At 37.7% G+C, this 21,442-nt stretch overlaps 1 protein-coding gene across 1 annotated transcript in view; it reads left to right on the forward strand.

Annotated features, from left to right (window-relative positions):
* Positions 1-21,442, forward strand: part of Slc30a9 (solute carrier family 30 member 9) — a 52,310-nt gene that overhangs the window by 18,668 nt on the left and 12,200 nt on the right. The window contains exons 3-11 of the mRNA XM_028765285.1: positions 3,829-3,888; positions 6,023-6,122; positions 7,144-7,236; positions 7,543-7,625; positions 8,875-8,933; positions 11,937-12,004; positions 13,278-13,380; positions 17,364-17,419; positions 19,339-19,474. Coding sequence (XP_028621118.1) covers positions 3,829-3,888; positions 6,023-6,122; positions 7,144-7,236; positions 7,543-7,625; positions 8,875-8,933; positions 11,937-12,004; positions 13,278-13,380; positions 17,364-17,419; positions 19,339-19,474 — 758 coding nt within the window. The remainder of the gene's footprint in view (positions 1-3,828; positions 3,889-6,022; positions 6,123-7,143; positions 7,237-7,542; positions 7,626-8,874; positions 8,934-11,936; positions 12,005-13,277; positions 13,381-17,363; positions 17,420-19,338; positions 19,475-21,442) is intronic.

Here is a 21,442-nt window from a genome sequence, read left to right on the forward strand (position 1 = left end):
AAGGTTGACATTTCAATCCAGTCCATTCAGAGGTAAAGAACACTGTGAACATAGATACTTCTCTAAGTTGTAAAATAAACTCAGGGAAATCAGGATATAATAGGAAAGACTGTGAAGAACAAGAAGTGGATAAGTGACGTTGATAACATTAAAGGATTGGTAATAGAAATAGCAAACATTCTGTCAGTATTTAGTATTAAAACTGTGGTCTTGAGTGATTAGAAAAAATTTCTTGTTCCAGAGGAGAGTGGAAATACTAACTTTGCAGATGGCTGAAAGTTTTACGGGGAATACCCTATGTACACTAAATTAAAGAGTAGAAATATAATTTTATAAATTCCAAACTAGCAGTAGGAGGACGGGATGGGACAGGACAGGAGAAATGTATGGAAAATTGAATGTCTCTGATGAATGGCAGGAAATGTGAAGAAAAAAGCAAAGCAAAGAAAGAAGGACAATAATCTGGGAACAGACATTAGGCTGGTCTAAGTGAGCCACCATCAGATGGTCGTATTTGATGCTGTGATGTATCATTTAAACGTGTCCATTTGCAAATCAGTGGAAGCACAGACTTCTGTGTACTTTGGTCTTCTCTCTCTCGTCTGCTCTAGGACTTTGTTCTTAGAATTTACCTTCTAACTGCACCAGTAATTTTTCCCTTCCTTGAAATAAGGTCACCCCTTCCTTGGTTCTGCTCTCGGCCTCTGCTGAAAACCCAGATGGTATTCTGTCTGCTCCTGCCTCATATACTGCCCCATCCTCGTTTTCCACAGAAAGTGCTTGTCAAGAGCGTCCATGGCTTTCCTGTTGCTAATTGCTCAGTACTCACTGTGAGCCTTTTCTGTCTTCCTCAATGTAATACACAGGAACTACTTAGGAAGTCGGATGTCACTGTAAACATGAAGGCAGTATATGGTTAACAGCATACACTGCACTGATAAAAATGTCTTAGGTTTCCATCCTTTCTCCTTCCATTCTAAAATGTCACCTGTGCATTTACAGGACCCTTTGCCTGTTTCCTTATAAAGAGGAAATTGTAGTTGTGTGACTTTGAGGGACGTTAGAATCTCTCTGTGCTTCAGTTTCTTCAGGTAGAGATCATAAAATCTATGCCAAAATGATTTTGTGGGAACTAACTATAGTAGTGCACACAAGTCCTTGGGATGATGCCCAGCGCAGGCTGAGTGCTGAGTACGTGTGGTATACTCACTGAGCTGCGGTTACGATGTGGACTTCTAATTGAATGAGCTCAGGTTATAGTAGAAAGTCTCCTAAGAGTGAATGAGGGTTTTATTGCAAAATATACATATACATTGAAATATTTTTTTTTTGTTATTGTTTTTGTTTTTTGAGACAGGGTTTCTCTGTGTAGTCCTGGCTGTCCTGGAACTCACTCTGTAGACCAGGCTGGCCTCAAACTCAGAAATCCGCCTGCCTCTGCCTCCCAAGTGCTGGGATTAAAGGCGTGTGCCACCACCGCCCGGCTAAATATTTTTTAAGTTAGAAAATAGTTTTCTCTTTGGTAACATCCTCAGATTTGCATTTGCTGTGTGAGTCTATGTCATCATTTTCAGCTTTAGTACCTTGTTTTTTGTGTTTTTAAAAAGAGGCAGGGGGTACTGAAGAGATTGTCCACAGGTAAGAGCACCCACTGCTGCTGTAGAGAACTCAGGGTCAGTGCCAGCACCAACATCAGGTAGCTTCACTGGATCTAATGCTGTCTTCTGGGATCCACGGACTCCTGCTGCATGTAGTGGACCCAGACTCACACAAGCACACAGAATTCATAAATAAATCTTTTAAAGGGGAGGTGAAAGCAATAATTTAGCATACTTGTGTGTCTAAATTATTAGTTTTGTCGATTTTTGAACTTGGTTGCAATAGCTTTCTGTGTATCCTTTGTAGTTTGTCTGCTTTTTCATTAAGTTTTGTTGCTAGATTTATCCTGACTCGGTGTATCTGTCTGCTTTGGTGATTTTCAAAAAGATAATTACAGCACAAACTGTTGAAGCTGCTGTATGAGTTAAAGAGGTTGACACAACAGTAGAGTATTGCATACAGTGCGGGCTTAGAAAAGATAGCCATTGTGAGGTTTGCACTCACTGCTTATAAAAGGAAGGAATGTCACTGTTCTTTTGCTGATGGGCATTTTGTTGATTGCAGTTTTTAAAACAGAACACAGCGCTGCTGTGAATACCGTGTGCCTCCTTTCAGTTGCCCCTGTTGGAGGATTTCTTGGTTCATTGACCTGGAAGACTTACTGGGTTGTAGTTCTGATAGGCATTCAGGCCTGTTCCCACTCATGGCTGTATTCTCTCTTTGTGTCTTTGCCAAAACCAGGTGGTGTGGCTCTTTCTTCATTTTCCCTAGTGTAGTGTCTGTAATGTGGAATTTAGTCGTTTCATTTGGAATCCATTAATGAAACAATCACCTTTTCATACGTCTAATGGTAATGCATACTCGTTTTTCTATGCAAGCTTGTTCTACTGCTCATTTTAATGAACTTTTTCTTATTGACCTGGAGGAAGTTTTAAAATAGTCTTGATACAAATCATTTGTTGATTCTGTTTGTTGGAAATAATTTCTCCCAAATTGAGACTTTTCCTTCTCTTTTTTTTTTTTTTCGAGACAGGGTTTCTCTGTGTAGCCCTGGCTGTCCTGGAACTCACTCGGTAGACCAGGCTGGCCTCGAACTCAGAAATCCGCCTGCCTCTGCCTCCCAAGTGCTGGGATTAAAGGCATGCGCCACCACTGCCCGGCTTCCTTCTCTTTAAAAAAAAAAAAAAAGATGTTTTATTTGTGCATGTGTGTGTGTGCATTGGGTGTGCATGCATGCAGGTGCCTGTAGGGTCCAGAAGAGGGTGTCAGATCCTCTGGTGCTCGAGCTACAGGCTGGTATGAACACCATGTGCTGGGCACCAGATTCTGAAGAGCAGTGAGTCCTCTAACTGCTGAGCCATCTCCCCAGCACTTCCCCCCTCTTTTTTTTTTTTTTAAATAAGATCTTTTGTAAAATAGATTTTCTGAATTTACTGAATTTTTTCCCTTTATGTTGTTTATTTCCTGCTTACAAATTTTCTTGTTGGCATGTGATGTACTACTGTAATTTCATTATTCAAGAGACTGCAGCAGGAACATTGTGAAGTTGAGCCCATTGTGGGCTGCATAGTGAGACTCTACTTCATAGAAAGAAAGGAAATCTTTATCAGTAGTCTCTGGGGTCTTCATGGGACATTCAAATGCATTGGTATTTGAGTTTGTAAGGGTTTCTTTTTTGTTTGGTTTGGTTTGGTTTGGTTTTGCTTATAGTAGGAGATAGGAACCTTTCTTTTTATCTTTTACCTTTGTTAGTGGCTTTGGGGATGTGAATGGAGGTACAGTTGTCTATCACTTAAGAGACATCTTTTCTTCACTGAATGTTGTCTCTAAAACAGTGGAAGAACTCTTGGTGCCTTTGTTTTTCTATTTTAAATGTACCTACACTTTGACCATTAGATATGGTCAAACCTCACAGTTTTGTTTTACCCTTTAGAACAAGTCCTTTTGTCGGTTTTCTGAAAGGCTTTGGCATGTGTGTGGTTGGTGAGTTTTACTAAAAGCTTTGTCTTTAGTTCTTGAAGTGATTCCAAGCCTTTTCTCCTGTAGTGTATTAATAAGGGGTAAATAGCTTTTATGAAGTTTGACACTCTTATGTTTTATGGGATGAATGAATTAAAATAGTCTGGGATAATATAATTGTCGTTATATAATGCTTAATTAAATTATAAAGTTATAGTTTTATTTGAAAGCAACTCTTCAGTATTAAGCTTGTTTTGATAAACTTTACAGCAGAAAATATGGGCGCAGAACTCAAAGCTCCACTCAAGCAAGATCCTCTCCAAGTAAAAGGTAAGCATATTTTATTTATTGTATGAGTATGTGGGTATGTACAAATATACAGAATTTATGTGGAGTCTTTAACATTATCCTATGCATGTAGCTTGCTTTAATTTTAAATAGATTGCTCATAAATTTTTATTCTATTTATATGCTATTTTATGCTGAAGTTTATTTTGCATTTTGTGACAAGTATTTTAAAAGCCTAAAGAACCAAAGTCATCAGTTTGCTTTATTATTTTTAGGAAAGTAATGTTATTAAGGGATGAGCAGCTAATACTTTCAGCTGTAGTGTGTTTAAATTCTGGCAGAACTGACTGGTTTTGTCTTATTTTCTCCAAAGCAGCCAATTCATGAAGTCAGTAGCTCTGTGGGATTCAGAGCATGATGGTGTCAGGCGATACAGGACTCAGTTTTGACTCTCATATTTACTAGCTGTCTGATCTAAGACAATTAACTTATTTTAACCCCTTTGACATTTAGCTCACTTCCCTATAAGATGGTAAAAATAAAACGTATTCATCAGGATAGCTTTGAAGACTATGCATATAAATATGCATGAGCGTTGGACTATGTGTGTGACTTGCTTGTGATTGCAGCCTCTCAGAGGCTGGAGCAGGATCACATTTTACATAGTAAAGCCCTCTCTAAAAAAAAAAATCAGTACTGGATAGCAGTGACCACCTCCACTACCATCCGTAATCTAGACTGGTATAGGCTAGCAGGAGTTACTCAGCTATTTTGAAGGATTTTTTTTTTTTTTAAAGAACTAATCCTTTTAAGGGGAGATAGAATTTTCCTTTCAGTTTCAGGTTAGCTCATACCCAGATTTTTAGTTTTAGAGTGATGGAAGTAAAGTTCCTTAGAGAATTGAAATTCAGGCAAAAAGTAATCTGAATGCCTTTATATACCTGCTTCTTCCGATAAAGGCTTGGCTTTGTATTGAACTTCATTCTTGAAATGTTCTTAATAAGATTTATTATGCATTTAACTTTAGTGCTGATGTATTACTGTTTTCAGAAGGGATTTTACACACAGAAATGAGGCATTTTAGATTGATTTTGCTCTTCCAGTTGTAAGTAAAGTAGGAAACTAGGATTGAGAGCTAACTGTGCCTGGACTGCAGTGAACCAGGGACACTCTCGTGTGGATCCAGGCTCACTTGTCTCAGTCTGTTCTTGAGATGCTTGCTTAAGTTGTTTATGTCATATGATGCAGTCTTACTCTGTATGCTTTAGTAACATGGGAAGATATTACATAATGTTTTAACTTACAAACTGTAAGCTATACCAAATTGGTATCTTATTTTTGTGTCTGCCAGTTTGATAGCCCAACAATTAGACAGTAGTTTAGTAGAAGAAGGCATTATTTTCCTATAATTTCTAAACTTCTTCTAAGTTTTGATTGTTAAAAGTATTTCTTAGTCTCTTCAGTCTTGTTTTATAATGTGGAATTATCCAGTAGCCTTAAGTTTTTTGGTTTTTGTTTTTCGAGACAGGGTTTCTCTGTATAGCCCTGGCTGTCCTGGAACTCACTCTGTAGACCAAGCTGTCCTCGAACTCAGAAATCCGCCTGCCTCTGCCTCCCAAGTGCTGGAATTAAAGGCGTGTACCAACACTGCCTAGCTTAAGGTTTTTTGGTTTTTTGTTTTTTAACAAGAAATGTTTCTTATTAACTTAGAAAACATATTTATTATCATACATAAGAAAATCAAAACATCTTACAAAAGTTCCTATTCTATATCCAGTATTCATTATTACTTTCTATTTTGACTTTTGATAAATGCTGATTTTACTCCATAGTTTGAAAACACTAAACTATTCTGTAATATTTATTGAAGCTTCCTTTGCACGTAGATCCTAAGCAACTTAAATTGTTTTGATGCTTTAGACAGAACAGTACTAATGATACGAAGTGTCCACTAGATGAAAGGTCACTATTTAGCGTCAGTTAGAGATGAGCCATGGAGAAAAACACTAGATTTATGATCCCTCTTAGTTTTCTGTACTGGGGGAGACATTTCTTTTTCCTCCATACCATCTTATGCATCCGGAGAAAAGTGTCCATGGAATTCAACAAGTATTCATCTTCAGGAAGGGCTTTCAGTGTAAGAAGTACTTACATATTCTTTATGTTTCTGGTTTAGTCAAAGCAGTCCTTAAGAAAAGGGAGTATGGATCACAATACACTAAGAACAATTTCATCACTGGAGTAAGAGCGATAAACGAGTTCTGCCTCAAGTCCAGGTACAGTATTCTTTTTTTTTTTTTTTTAAAGATTTATTTATTTATTGTATATGAATACACTGTAGCTGTCTTCACACACACCAGAAGAGGGCATCAGATCTCATTACAGATGGTTGTGAGCCACCATGTGGTTGCTGGGATTTGAACTCAGGACCTCTGGAAGAGCAGTCAGTGCTCTTAACCACTGAGCCAACTCTCCAGCCCCAGGTACAGTATTCTTTTCAGTAGGACTCTGCAAATTTTATAGCCCTTTCTCTTTTCATTATTTTTTAAAATTAGCATGGAGATAATTGTTCATTGTTGTCACAAAATTCCTACAAGACAACCAGTGATTAAATATAAAATAACAATCTAATAGTGACTTTAATAGTGACTTGTTGAATATTTAAACTTTTCAGAATTTGAGAAAAAGCAAAGTGATTACAACTGTGACTTAGACATTTCTAACTGTAAAAATGTAGTTGCGTGTGGGAGAGTGGGGGAGCACATGTGCTGTGGTGCATGTGTGGAGGTCAGAGGCAAACTGTGTCACTCTTGCCATGTGGGTGTGGGAGATGGAACTCAGGCCATTTGTCAGCAAGTGCCTTTACCTGCTGAGCTATCTTACCAGCAATTAATTTAGTTCTTAAATAGAAGAATGCTACTTATATATATTCTATTTTTTACATATCTTAAAAGCACCTGTGGATATGCCCATAGTACAAGTATTAATGAGGGAGTTGTACCACCCATCCCAACTAGTGACAAGGCCTGACCCTGCTAAGTTTCTGAGGAGACCCTGTGCATTCAGGGTTGTATGCAGGGGAATGGAGTCTGTGGACTATGGTGTTCTTCATCAGTGATGATCTTTTTTTACTGTCTCCAGACTATATTTTGTATTAAAAGTGCTATCTTTAAGCTGATATTTAGAAGCTGTATAGATCCCTTCTTTCAAGATGAGGCTTAGTATAGTTGTTTACTGTCCTTAACCTATAAGCTTTTAAACATAATCTGAATAACTTCAACACTTTTATATCCCCAGTGATTTAGAACAACTTCGAAAAATCAGACGACGAAGTCCCCATGATGACACTGAGTCCTTCACTGTGTTCTTGAGGTCAGATGTGGAAGCAAAGTAAGAACATAATTCCTTCATAGCAGAGTGCATATTGGATTTGAAGTTATAAACGCATTTTAAACAGAATCTTTCAATGATGCTTTTGTTATTTGCAGTTTGTTGACATCTGTACTGGTTGAGTAAATACGTCCTTACTTATCAAACATTTGTGGATAAGTTTATGTAAATTGCTTAGATTTCACTCAGATGCTTTTTAAATATGCTTTTTAATACACTTATAGTTCATTTATACTTATGTATAATTATAATAAAGTAATTTAAAAGAGTCCTTGGATATGATCGTGTATATGTATTTATACACAGAGCTTTGGAAGTTTGGGGAAGCCTTGAAGCTCTTGCCAGAGAGAAAAAATTGCGTAGAGAAGCAGAAATAGAATACAGAGAACGTAAGTATTTATAATTTAAGCCTGGGTTTGTTGGAAAATAACATAGGTAAGAACAGAGCCCCTCAGAGCCAGGCTGTCTCTCCTGCTAGCATTTCATGGTTTGACTCTTTTGCTGCAGCAAGTACTAGTTTTTACCATGGAATTATTTTAAAAACAGAATCAATTTTCTTTTTGTTTTGATAACTTTCTAGGATGGTTACTTCCTGTTGGAAGGATACTTCCTGTTGGAAGTAAAAGAAAGCACTGTAATTTCTGTGAGACAACACTAGTAACATCATGGATCTGATTTAAAGATTACTATTATGATAGTGGTGGTTACTGCTTTGTTATAGAAAATGTTGATTCAGCCACCACATTTATTCAACTCTTTGATTCATTGATTCAGCAAATATTTTCCAAAGTCCTAACATGATTAGGAAACTGTCCTTCAACTACAGACGCAAAGTTAAGACTCTCAAGGAAAATGAGTTTAGTGGTTAGAGTTTAGATTTAGGGCAATGTAAATTTTTTTTCTGTAATGTTTTATTTTCTTTCCAAAAGTAATTGTTATTGATATTTGGTTATATCCTCTCAGAATATTTCTAATACATTTTAAAATGTATATATACATTTAAAAGATTCCTTTCATTTATTTGTACATGTGCATGTGTTTGTGAGTGTATTTGAACATATGCAGGTGCCCTCTGAGTCCTAAAGAGGGCATCCAATCCCATGGAGTTGAAATTACAGGCAATGTAAACTAGCTAATCAACATGAATAATAACACTGGGATCCAAACTCTGGTTCTCACAGTTAAGCAGCAAGCTTTTCTAACTGCTGTGCCATCTCTCCAGCACCTTGTATGTACACATTGTAACTTAACATGAATAGGAAAGTACCATGCGTGTGCATATACTTGTACATCTTGTTCTTCATAGATATCAGCATAATATCTGTGGAAAGAAACCTCCTGAATACATTACTTCAGAGGAGGGGGATGGTCAGCGTCTCACATAACCCAGGCTAGCCTCAAGTTTTCCATGCAGCCAAAGATGACCTAGAACTCTCCACCTGATTATTAGGATTACAGGTGTGCGCTGCACCTGACATACATGTTCTGAGAAGTGAACTTTGTAAATTATAAGCAAGCATTCTACCTACTGAGCTACACCCTCAACCATTTAATATAGTCTTAAGGAGAATAGTTGTGTTAATATAAACTGATTAGTAAGAATGTATATGTCCTAAAATTATCTTCTAATTCATATAGGGCTGTTTAGAAACCAAAGAATATTAAGAGAATATGGTGATTTCTTGGGAAACACAAAGGTAAGGGTATCTTTTTAATATTATGTATGTATGTGACACATTTGGTATATTGCAAAATGTCCATGATCATAACCCAAGAAATTCTAGGAAGTCTTTGATCGTAGTCTGAGATTTTTCTTGAGCACATTATAATTATCTGAACTGCCACCTATTCATTTCTGTTTAATTTTCTTGAAATTAAAATTGTGACTTGAGTTTCCTAAGATTCTTAAGCATATATTGACAAAGGAAGCTGTTTGCTTAGGTTTTAGTAGGGTTTTCTGTTTCTTTCATTTTGTATATCTCTCGTATATGCACACACACACACACACCCTACGGATGTATATAAAAGTACTTAATAGCCTTTGTCTTCACTCCTTCTACTCCTAATTCTGATTCAGCATTGGGACTGCCAGCTCTCTGCTTTTGCTCAGGAGAGCATTCCTTGAGAAAGAAAATTATATAGCCAGTCCGATTGTTCCTTATTGTATACCTGTGCACAGTCAGTGGACACTGTGTGACTCACTAGTACGTTCTTTACTGTAAAATAGCTTAGTGAATGCCTTTTTCCCTATTCCCAAATTCCGTACAGCTTTGCCCTGCCTCTCAGTACCGACCCCACTTCATACATCATCCTCAAAGACAAAGCAGGTGGACAAGTGGTTCCTGATGTAAAGTGGCTCACTTTATAGCTTATCAGCCTGATAGTGTGTAATCGTAAGGTTGTGGCTATTCTATTTTTAATTTCCATGTAGTAGTAAGTAAGTTATCATCAGTATTTAAGGCTTTGTGCTAGATGATTGTACTTAGTGCTAGGCGTATAGCTTATCAGCCTGATAGTGTGTAATCGTAAGGTTGTGGCTATTCTATTTTTAATTTCCATGTAGTAGTAAGTAAGTTATCATCAGTATTTAAGGCTTTGTGCTAGATGATTGTACTTAGTGCTAGGCGGATCTACGGGCTCTGAATACATTTGAGGCAGGCTATGTACTCCCTTGTTAGGTTAGAGGGATTAGGTACAGTTTCAGTCTACTACAGTGGTTTAGAGACCTAGTCCTGTAAGTCAGAGACCATTTGCAATTTGATGGAAGGACCTAGTTTTTTCATCATCAGATACACTGACTTTTATCTACACATACTCCTACTAAATACTATTTTTTCTATAATAAAGAATTAATATTAGAAGTATAGAAAGTTTCTTTATTTTACTTACTCTTGTCTCTTAAATTCAGTCCAGTTGGGTTTTCATCCCACTGAAGCAGCTCTTATCAAAGACACAAACCACACCCAAGATTTCAAAGTCATCTATCTATGTACAGAATAGACTTCCCATTTCAACTTGGCTGGGAGGGGTCTTTCATCAAGAAGTTAATGGTGGGTATGTTGATGGTTCCAGCTTTAAGGAGGCAGAATCAGGAGAACAGGATCTCTTCATGTTCAAAGTTAGCCTGGTCTACATAGTGACTTGTAGGCCAGTCAGGGCTACATAGTAAGGTTATAGCTTAGAAGAATCAATCTCTCTCTCTCTTAAGAAAGAGTTAATCCCCTAATTGGGTGTCACAGTTAATGTTTGGCATACCAGCACTTGGAAGTCTGAAGTGCAAAGATTACCACAAATTAGAGCTAGCAAAGGCTACAGAGTGAGCTTTTGCTCAAAACCACATTAATACATATCTGGGCCAAAGGCTACCTATGCAAATTATCTTTTGTCTGGGTTGCATTTGGTCCCTCTCACACAGGTCAGAACTGGGCACAGCTGACCACTATAGTTGGAGCTTAACTTGAGCTGCCCCTCTGTCCATCCATGTTGACTCTGGTCTCTTCTTGGACCCTTTTTGAGTGAAGGTCACAGTCTTTTCATGTCTTGGGAGCTAGAATTTCTGCTGTGTTGCAAGGCAAACTGTCACTTTGTTTCCGTGTGGAATAGCTTAGGCCCATGACGTTAGGCTACCTCTTCTATCTATCTATTCGTACAGACAGCCCTGCTTGTTGGAATTACATGTCTCCTTTATGGTTTTACTGTGGATGCACTCTTCCTGTTACGCTCTTTGTCTCACAGGACTCTAGCAGCAAGAAATAAAGTCCCAGTGTCCTTGGTTTACCAGAAGCATTTTCTCATCAGGGCATCACTGTCTCATAATCTAAGTTTTCAATGTCCCTTTAAGCCATTTCCCCTTTAATCTGTTCTACTTTCTTATGCCTTTCCTTGGGATCCTGACTTTGTGATTTCAGGGTGGTCCTTTAGATCCTTGAAAGTACTTTTATCTCCACTGGATAAGGTTAGCTCCACTGGATAAGTCACAGTCTTGCTTTGAAATGAACCAGAGGTGCTTTGAGTAGTTTGTGCATCTTTCCCTGGGAGTCCTCTCTGGCATCTGTTGTAATGCTTAAAAACTTAATATTTACTTATTTATGTATTATGCATTTGTGTGCATATGCCACGGTGCTCCTGTGAAGGACAGAGGACATTTGTGGGAGTCTTTTTCCTTCTACCAACTGGGGAACTCAGGTCATCAGGCTTGGTGGCAGTTCTTGTAACAATATAAAGCAAACTTAATTGTGAAAATTAGAGAATAAATAAGCATTTGAGGTTTTGGGAAAGTACCAAAATGTGTGTTCAGTTATCTTCATACTTTATGATTTATTTTATTGTGCATATGGTGTGTGTCAGTAGGAGGGCAGATGACCCATGTGACACAGGTGCCCTCAGAGGAAAGAAGAGGATGTCAGATCACCTGGGCCTGGAGTTATATAGGCTGTTATAGCATCCACCCACGATGGGTGCTGAGAACCAAACTAGGGTTCTCAGCAAGGATCGTGCATGGATAGCGCATGCTCTTTAACAGCTGAGCCATCTCCCTAGGCCCAGACTACATCTCTGAGAAATTTTGGACAAAAAGAATTTAATAGTAAGCCTCCTTGTTTAGAGGATTTGAGAGAAGGTAAATATTGTACTGTGTCAGAGCCACTGCCTACCGTGCTTCTGAGAGACTTTACCTGTCTTTGTTCTTTCTCATCTTACAGCCACGCTCCAGAGCGGTCTCAGTGTTCCTTAAGGGACCAGGAAAAGTGGTGATGGTTGCTATTTGCATGTGAGTTTTGTAAAACAAGTCTTTTAAAATAGAATATATATCTTTTAATATACATGTCCTTGAACATACAAATGTATTACTTGGTAGCTAGTTGCATATAGTTGACTGTAGCTGTCATTATTTTAGAAGAAAGTTGAGCCTGTGTTATGGCCCAATGAAAAGATATGGGAAGGGTACAGGTCCATGTAGACATTTGTGTTGGGTTTTGTGTATTTCTGAAGTGGATATAAGTTTCTCCCTGAAATACTAATTAGAGTTTGTCAGACTCATTTTTAAGTTACATTGGCCATCATGACTCGGGTCACAGCTACTAAGGAGAATATTTGTGCTTGTGTTTTTCTCCCACTTAACTTTGGGAGAAACTTAATGTTTTTATAACTGACTTTTTTCCTCCTCTGGCTTCTTGATTGCTATTTTGTTTATCTTTTTGCATTTTATTATTAACTTTAGGGTTTATAAAAGCATTAATTTTACAATTTAGTAGTTTTTTATTTCTTAAAATGCATATTTCTATGATGAAATTATGATAGGATTTAGAAATGTATAACACATAATTCTTGTAGCACTGGAGAGCATTAGACTACAGGAAAGCTATTCCAGTAAGTACTAAGGATGATGGTATCTAATTACAATACTTAGAGCTGGTGTCATCAGTGGTGTCCGGGTTTCTGCTTGGACAGTGAGCAAGTGTTACTCTGACGGGAGCATCAGGAATTGGGGCAGGACAGGAAGAGAGGAAACAGTATCTGGTTTGTAGTTTGAGTTGTCTATAAGGGTGTCAGGGTGTCCTTGAGGAGATGCTCAACAGGGTTAGTTCTTTTGGTCAGGAGAGTGGGGCTAATAATTATAGCCTTCCTTGTGAGGAATGTATGTAATATATAAACTAAGTAGCATAGTATTTAGTGTATAATATGTACTCGATAAGTATTATTCTTAATGTATGTTGCTCTCAAGCTCGGGGGTTGGGGAAGACCTGGGGTAGAGATTGAGAATTGTGACTTATTAGTCTACAGATGATAATTAAAAGCATAGCAATGGTTAAGATTACCTGGTGGTAATAAATATAGTGTTAGGAAGTAAAAGTCTGCAACATACAGCATTGCCTCTTACTTGTGTACTTAATGGTATTATAAATCTGTACTTCTCATATTTATACTTGAACTGTTGGAAGCTCTTTTTTATTTGTTATTAATAAAATCTAGTATAAAATCAGTTAACTTTTGATGGAAAATATTAATTCAAACATATGTTAAATTGTTTTCTTTCTCCCTAGTAATGGCTTAAACTGCTTCTTTAAATTTCTTGCCTGGATTTATACGGGTTCAGCAAGTATGTTCTCAGAAGCTATACACTCATTATCTGATACTTGCAACCAGGTGAGAAGAAAATACTTCATTCACTTTAAGTTACTTCTTATGGGCTTTAGTCAGAAAGTTAACTGTTAAAAAATATTCTGTGGCTTTGAGGAAAATGGCAGCTTTTTTAATTTGAGCATTTAAGAGCAATGGCTTTATATACATGGGTTCTGCATCACAGAATATGTGATGTATATGTGTATTCGCTTTCATATCCTCACAATTAACTGTGGTTTAAATACGAGAAAGAAATGGGCATGTTAGCATACACCCAGCACTCAAGGGGGAGAAGCAGGTAGATCCCTGTGAGTTTGAACTCAGACTGGTCTGTATTATTGAGTGAGTTCCAGCTGGAGTTACACAGAGAGACCCTGTCTCAAAACACACATGCACACAGAGGGGAGGGGGCACACTGTCTATACTGTATAGAGTTTGCCTTTATAATTTTTTCTTGTTTTTAAGGTTTGTTTATTTTATGTGTATGGATATTATGTCTGTGTATCGTATGGATGTCTGATACCCCAAGAGGTCATGAGCTCCCTTTGGACTGGAGTTACATGCCACCATGCTGGTTCTGAGACTCAAACCCAGGTCCTCTGGAAGGGTAGCCAGTGCTCTTAATGGATGAACCATCTCTCCAGCCTCATCCCTACCCGTTACTCTAACAAGAGGGTTTAACAATAATGTATATGCTGTTTATGTTGTCTGTGACATGAGAAGTAACACAGACATGATTTAAAGTATGAGGGATAGTTGCAGTTATTTGAAAATACTATCTATTTTATAAAAGAAACTAGAGCATTGAAAACTTAAGTTTCATTGGGCTTGGTGGCCTACACCTTTAAGTCTAGCACTCAGGAGGCAGAGGCAGGTGGGTCTCTGTGAGTTCAAGGACAGCCTGGTTTACAAAGTGTGTTCCTGGACAACTGGAGCTACATAGTAAGACTCAGTCTGGAAAGGAAGGAAAGAAGGGAGGGAGGGAATTTAAGTCTCTCATTTACTCTGTGTTTGATCACTGTCTTTTATATTTTTTTATATTTATATTTTATATTTTATATTTTTTTGAATTTATTTTTATTTTGTGTGTTTGAGTATTTTGCCTCCAAGTACAAGTATGCCTGTTCCCTGAGGAGGTGGTATGCCTCTGTGTGGGCGCTGGGAATTGAACCTGAGTCCTTTACAAGAACAAGTGCCTTTAACTACTGAGCTAACTCTCCAGCCCTTGTAAAAGAGATTTCTTTTTTTTAATGTTCATTGGTATTTTGCCTGCATGTCTGTATGAGACAGTCAGCCCCCTGCATGTCTGTATGAGACAGTCAGCCCCCTGCATGTCTGTATGAGACAGTCAGCCCCCTGCATGTCTGTATGAGACAGTCAGCCCCCTGCATGTCTGTATAAGACCGTCAGCTCCCCTGGAACTGGAGTTTACAGACAATTGTGAGCTGCTCTGTGGGTGCTTGTAATTGAACTCCGCTCCTTTGGAAGAATATTTTACCTCTGAGCCATCTCTCTAACCCCAGGAGAAATTCTTAAAAAGAGTTTCTGAATACAGTGATAGCTGTCTTGGAACTCACTCTGTCGACCAGGCTGGCTTCAAATCCCAGAGATCTGCCTGCATCTGCCTCCAGAGTGCTAGGATTAAAGGTGTGTGCCACGATACTCAGCTAAATCTAAGTTCTTAATTACTGTAAGAACCAGTAAAAATTTTTGAATAGACTGCTATTGATATTAGACTTGTACTTTGAATTCTTTCCCGTGATTTTACAAATGAAGATTTAAAAAACAAAATTAAAATAGCCTTTAAATTCTGTTTGGCCCAAATTGTAAATACTTAAAACCTAATCCTTTGTAAAGAACCCTCTAGAAATTTTACTTACATAGTTGTGTCATAGTTTAAAGTATATGTCATCCTTTCCGTATTTACTTATACTAGATTTATGTGGGAACAGATCTGAGAGACTTTTCAGTGTAGAATACAGGCAGTGGAATGGAGATTTAAGCCTGCTGCTCTAGCTCAGTGGTAAAGTTGGTGGTTAGTAAGTGAGAGGCCCTGGCTTTGATCCCCATCACTGCCCAGCCAAAAAGCCATTTAAGATAAAGTTCAAGGAATAATAGAGAACAAACCGAGCAGTCTTATTTACAAATTAACCCTAAGAATGCAGCTCACTGTCAAGTAGGTTAGAACCACTGTAAAAGTAAAGGGAGAAGGTAGGCAGTTGCTGTTGGTGCTAACAGTCTTTACCTGGGGTTTGGTTTCTGTCTGTCTGGTCTGTGAGGTGTGTGTGGGTGTGCACGGTGTGTGCATGTGAGGAGGCCAGAGTTTGACACAGGTGTGTGCCTCGGTTGCTTTCCCTCTTAGGTATCGAGGCAGGTCTCTTTCGAGAGCACAGAAGTCACTAATTTAGCTAGTCTTATTCCAGCCAGCTTATTCCAGTGCCCCTGTCTGCCTTCCAGGGGCCAGGATTATGGGATAGCTAGCATTCCTCTGTCCAGTATTTAGGGGCTGGGAATCCTAGCTCCAGTGCTCATGCTTACATGGGAAAGAAACACTTTACCTACTGAGCCATCAGTAAGTATTTAATAATCACTTCCAATATAGTGTTTTTATAGTCAGCACCGTATTACATGGAAGGAGAAGAAATGTAAAAGCATTTTATTTATACTAGATTTATGTTGGGAGCTTAAAACCTTAAAGACATAAGGATAAAGAAAGAAAATAGTAGTTGCTTTTCCTAGAAAAAAGGCAGTCTTTAATTATAATAATGGAAATCACCTATACTCGAACCAGAGATAAGACTGAGGAAGATAAAGGAACCTTAGTTACCTATGCAGACAGTACCAAGAGAACTTCGATAGCTTTTAAGAAAATAATACCCATAGTGCACAGACTTTGAGAGATAAGAGAAAGCAATGGCTTTTCAACTCTATGGAGATAGCATAGGTATGATATGAAAACTTACGATGTCCTTATGTGAGAAAACATACATACAAATCAGTATCCTTCAGGGACATACATAGCAATCCTTCAAAATATAACCAAATGAGATCAAGCAATTTATAAAAATCATAGTGTAGTCAAGTAAACATTGTTCCAAGAATGTAAAGTTCGTTTACATTCGTCAGAATGAATAGATACAAATCAATGCATTTCCACTGCCGGCAAATACAGAATGATGTTTAAATTTTTCTACATATATAATAGTAATAATAGTATCACAAATCATTAATAAATCTAGCAAGAAGTACACAAAACTTTTATAGTGAAAACTGTAAACTATTACTGAGAGTTTTAGAAAGACGGGCTGGGACACGGCTCAGTGGCGAGTGCTTGCTTAGACTCCGCAAGGCGGGAGCTTTATCCCCAGGACCACTAAGGAGAGGGAAGTAGACTGGGAAAGAATTCGATGTGGGTAAGATAGTGATCTGTAGACTGAATGCTTCCTGTCATAATGCCAGTAGAGTAGTGTCTTGTTTTGTTTGTGACAGAGCCTTGAAATGTAGTAGTTCAGACTAGCCCGCATTCAAGACCCTCACTGGGTGGGTTATCCAAGAGCTTTTCCCAGGTCAGTACAGAAGACTGAACTTTGGGCTTGCTATTTTAAACTGCTATAGAAGCCATTTGTGTTGCGTTTCCTTACTGAAAGAATTTTAGATTCCTCTGGTTATTGTCTTGGTTTATTTTGGTCTGGTTTTATTGTTTTGAGATGGGTTTCTTTATGCAGCTCCAGATCCACTCAAACTTGATTCTCCTGCCTTACACCTCTTCGAGTGCTAGGAATTTAAGTGTGTGCCTCTGTGCCTGGCCATCTGTCAAGTTTTTATCCTTATAAACAGTGTGGTTTTGAGTCCCTTTGGGTTTATCTTTATTTTTTTAAGTCCTGACACTAGGACATTTATGTGCGTTTATGATTTCTTTGTTGCTGTTCTCTCCATCTTCCAAAGTGGCTTACTCACTGTATGCTCCATCTTGGAAATACGTACTTACTGTTCACTCTTCTCCATAGGGTTTGCTAGCACTGGGCATCAGCAAGTCTGTTCAGACACCAAATCCTTCTCACCCGTAAGTCAGTAAAACCAAGGGATTTCAGAGATTAAAAATTTATATAACATCCGGTTGTTCAAGATTTGGTCATTTCCTTTGTAGCATGGAAAATGCAAGGGTCAAAGTAAATTCAAGGCATAATTTAAAAATGGAATTAAAATTATTTTGATGCTTTATAATGCAGCCTAGAGATCTTCTCTGTATTTGGTGATAATAACAAAACACTTATCTTAAGAGTTCTGTTTGAATCTGTTTCAAGGAATATATTTCATCCCAAACTTAGTTGGCTACATAATCTAAAATTTTGATGTTAACCTTTTTTAAAATGTATATTTCATACTTACTCTTTCTTTAATGTTTTTATTATCATTGAGAAATCTTTTGATAACATTTCAAAATTAGATATTTGTAAAGTGAGTTTTCTTTTTTTTAGAATATATTACTTTGAGTATGTCAATGTCCTGATGTAGATATTTATTTTTGTTGCGTCTATTAACAGCCACCCCAGGGTTTGAGCTCCATAGCCATTGTTATTTTAACTGGCTTCATTAATACAGATTGATCAAGTTAAGGCAAGAGATGCATCCTTATCGCTGTGAAGATGTCCATCTTAGTGCTTTATAAATACCTTTTCTTACTTGAAACCAGGGCACTACTGTTTTAATAATAACAGTAGTAATACTTTTAGAATTATAAGTTATCTAGTATAGAGAATAAATGTTAACTAATTGCACATCTATATTTTGCTATCTCTTGAAAAAAAATTATTCTTACTGATTTTTCATACCAGAAATTTAAATAAAAGAGAAAAATTTAAAATTTTAATAGCCCATTTTAGCACTACCTAGTACAGTGACTAAATTTCGGTTAGTAGTTTAAGGAAATTTAGATATGATAGCCACATGGTACTTAATGTAGCAGACAGTGCAGATCTACATAATATAAGTTTTCACTAAGAACCTACAGTGCAAGCCAGGCATGGTGTGGCACACGCCTTTAATCCCAGCACTTGGGCGGCAGAGACAAGCAGATCTTTGCGTGTTCAAGGCCTGCCTTGTCTACAGAGTGTGTTATAGGATAGTTAGGACTACACAAAGAAACCTGGTTTCAATGCCCATCCCCAAACAACAATAACAACCTGGAAAAAAAAAACGCAGAATCTACAGTGCTTTCTGAAAATATATAAAATAAAAGCTGCACAACTTTATTCATTAATTCAAATTGGCATATAATTGGGATTACTTTGGAGAAAGCCTTAAAAACAATTTTTTTCTAAGTCACATTTGTAAAATATTACTGCATTAATAAACTGGAATTCTCTATAGCTTGACTATATCTTTGCACAAAGAGAACTTCAATAATAATTCCAAATTAAGAATCGCTGTTTGAATGTGTGTCTACCAGAGAATGCAGTCATGTTTGGGTTTAAGAGTACACTTGTCAGGAAACGTTTCTACTTCTCATAGTATGTCATAATTTTCAAGTGTCCTGAGTGCTGTGTTGGTACTTAAAATAATACAAAGTAACAGTTCATTTTGACCAAAGATAATTAGAAAAATAATTGATGTTTTTCAAAATTAAGCATGAAAACATGCAGAAAACTGAGTTTATTGGTTCACTGTATGCTAAACTCTTCAGAGCCAGCAGTAAGTTTCACGTTAAACTCTTCAGGATTAAGCAATAAAATTATGGGTAATATTTTCAAAGATCTTGTATTTTTTCCATTTGGTATATTGTTTTTATTGAAATTTGAACTTTGCACTTACAGTATTATATTGTTTTTATTGAAATATGAACTTCGCACGTACAGTATTTAATATATAGAACTATGCCAATATAATAGTCTAAGAATGATTTTGTTTGTTTTCATTGACTTATTAAACATTTTGAAAATTAGTGTTCATTTTTGCAAACTATATGATCTTTTTATCTTTCAGGTACGGCTTTTCAAATATGCGCTATATTTCTTCATTGATTAGTGGTGTTGGTATTTTCATGATGGGCGCAGGACTCTCTTGGTATCATGGAGTCATGGGATTGCTTCATCCTCAACCAATGGAATCCCTTCTATGGGTGATCCTCCTTTCTCCCACTCTCACTTTGGAGTACTGTGACTTAGTGGAAACCTTTGCAATACTGTATTAGAGAACAGAAATAATTTGCCTCTTGGCTGTGTCACACAAGTTAGTCAGTTGTGGTTTTGTTTTACACATGAGTGTTTATGATCTTTGAATCTATATAACTGGGTGATTTTAGACAGTTTCTACTTACTTCGTGTGTCTAGGTGTTTTGCCTGCATGCATGTCTGCACCACATGTATGCCTGATGGGAGCAAAGGCAGAGAGGATGCTGGCTCTCCTGGGACTGGAATTAACTACAACAGGTTCTGAGCTGCCTTGTGGGTGTTGGGAATCAAACCCAGGGCCTCTGATAGAGCAGCCTGTGCTCCTGACTGAGCCATGTCTAGCCCTTGATTTGGTAATGTTAAACAAGAGGCTCTCCGTAGGTTTTATTATTAAGCACATCCTCTTTAGTTAAAATCTTGGGCAGTTTTACAGACTTTTCTAGAGATGTTACTGAAGAACAAAAAGAACTCCATGCACTTATAGTGCCAAGAGTGGCCTTATATTAGTAATTACAATTTCTCGTCACTTGTCCTAAGTCAGAACTACATTTAATGTTAAAAGCAAAAATGGAGGTTTTTTGTTTGACTTTTGTTTTAGTTTTTTCTCTGAGGCTTCCATCAGGAAGGCCCTGCACTGGGGAATGAGAAAAGCAAGATGGTCACTTTCAATTTTGTCAGACCAAGGCTCTTCTGTTCAGTAGGCCGTGCCCAGCCCTCGGCAGGGAACAACAAACACTATTGGTAGTCTTCTTGGAGATCTTTAAAAACTACCTGTTTTTCATGGACACACCTTAGTGAGCGAGCTACTTTGCTGTTCTGACTCCTTGGGTTGACACAGACTGGTCATATGCTGTCCCCTCAGCTTCTGTGTCGCAGGGGATAATTTTGGGCATGTGACAGAAATGCCTCTTAGACATTTCAGAAGACTCCAGCTCAGGTCCCTGTGCTAAGACCTATGTATGAGACATTTTACTTCCTGTGGAGCACTGTGGTTTTTTTCTCCCTTCTGACAGCCGCCTTCAGTACTCTTGCCCACAGCTTATATCAGACACAGTTTGCTATTCTCTTCAAACTTGTGAGTGCACTCATTCAGCCCATTGAGCAATCTCAGCATCAACACATTCATCATAGAAACGTCACCTTCAGCCTCCTTCCTCTCCAGTACTTGTCTTCAGTACTGCTAGGTGTAAAGTCAGCGTGCGGTCTGATGGGTGGAGAGAGACCCCTCCCTCCTCCTGAAAGCCCCAGCAGATGAAATACTTCATTCTGCTATTAGAACATCCTAGAATGAGAGTGAGCTTAGCACTTTTTTCCTGTTTTGGGTTATAGAAGAGTATATAATCAGTCTTATTTTAACATTCCATTACATATTTATGTAATAACAAGTCAGTTAAACTAGCCTTATTTTATTTTTTGTTGTTTGGTTATTAAGACAGTGTCTGCTTTAACACACAGACTGTCCTTGAACCTTTGAATTTCAGCCTTGCTCTTCTCTTACACTGCCTGTGCTGGGATTACAGGCAAACGCCACCATGTCTGGCCTAGTTTCCTACTTTGTTTTTAACCATAGTACATTTAGTGTAGTGAAATGGACAAAACTTGCCTCTCCTGCTCTGAACTTGTTTACCAGCCCCTTTATAGGCACACTACCTTGTCGTCCCAGCAGCATCTCATTTGAACAACATCATTTGACAGGCCAGAACAATTTTTGAAATTAGAGGGTAAATAGGTACATTTTTTAATTGTGTTCAAGTTTTAACATATCTTTGAGTAAGTGCATAGGATTCCATTGGAATGAGGCACTTCTTTGTTAGCTGATGGAGTCAGTGGACTATAAACTTGCTTGATAGGTATTGCTTCAGGGTCCTTGACTTGGGGCACTTTTTTATTAATAGAATTTTTTTTATTTTTTATTA

This window comes from Grammomys surdaster, unplaced genomic scaffold (genome assembly GCF_004785775.1).
Source record: "Grammomys surdaster isolate TR1022 unplaced genomic scaffold, NIH_TR_1.0 150, whole genome shotgun sequence".
NCBI lineage: Eukaryota > Metazoa > Chordata > Mammalia > Rodentia > Muridae > Grammomys > Grammomys surdaster.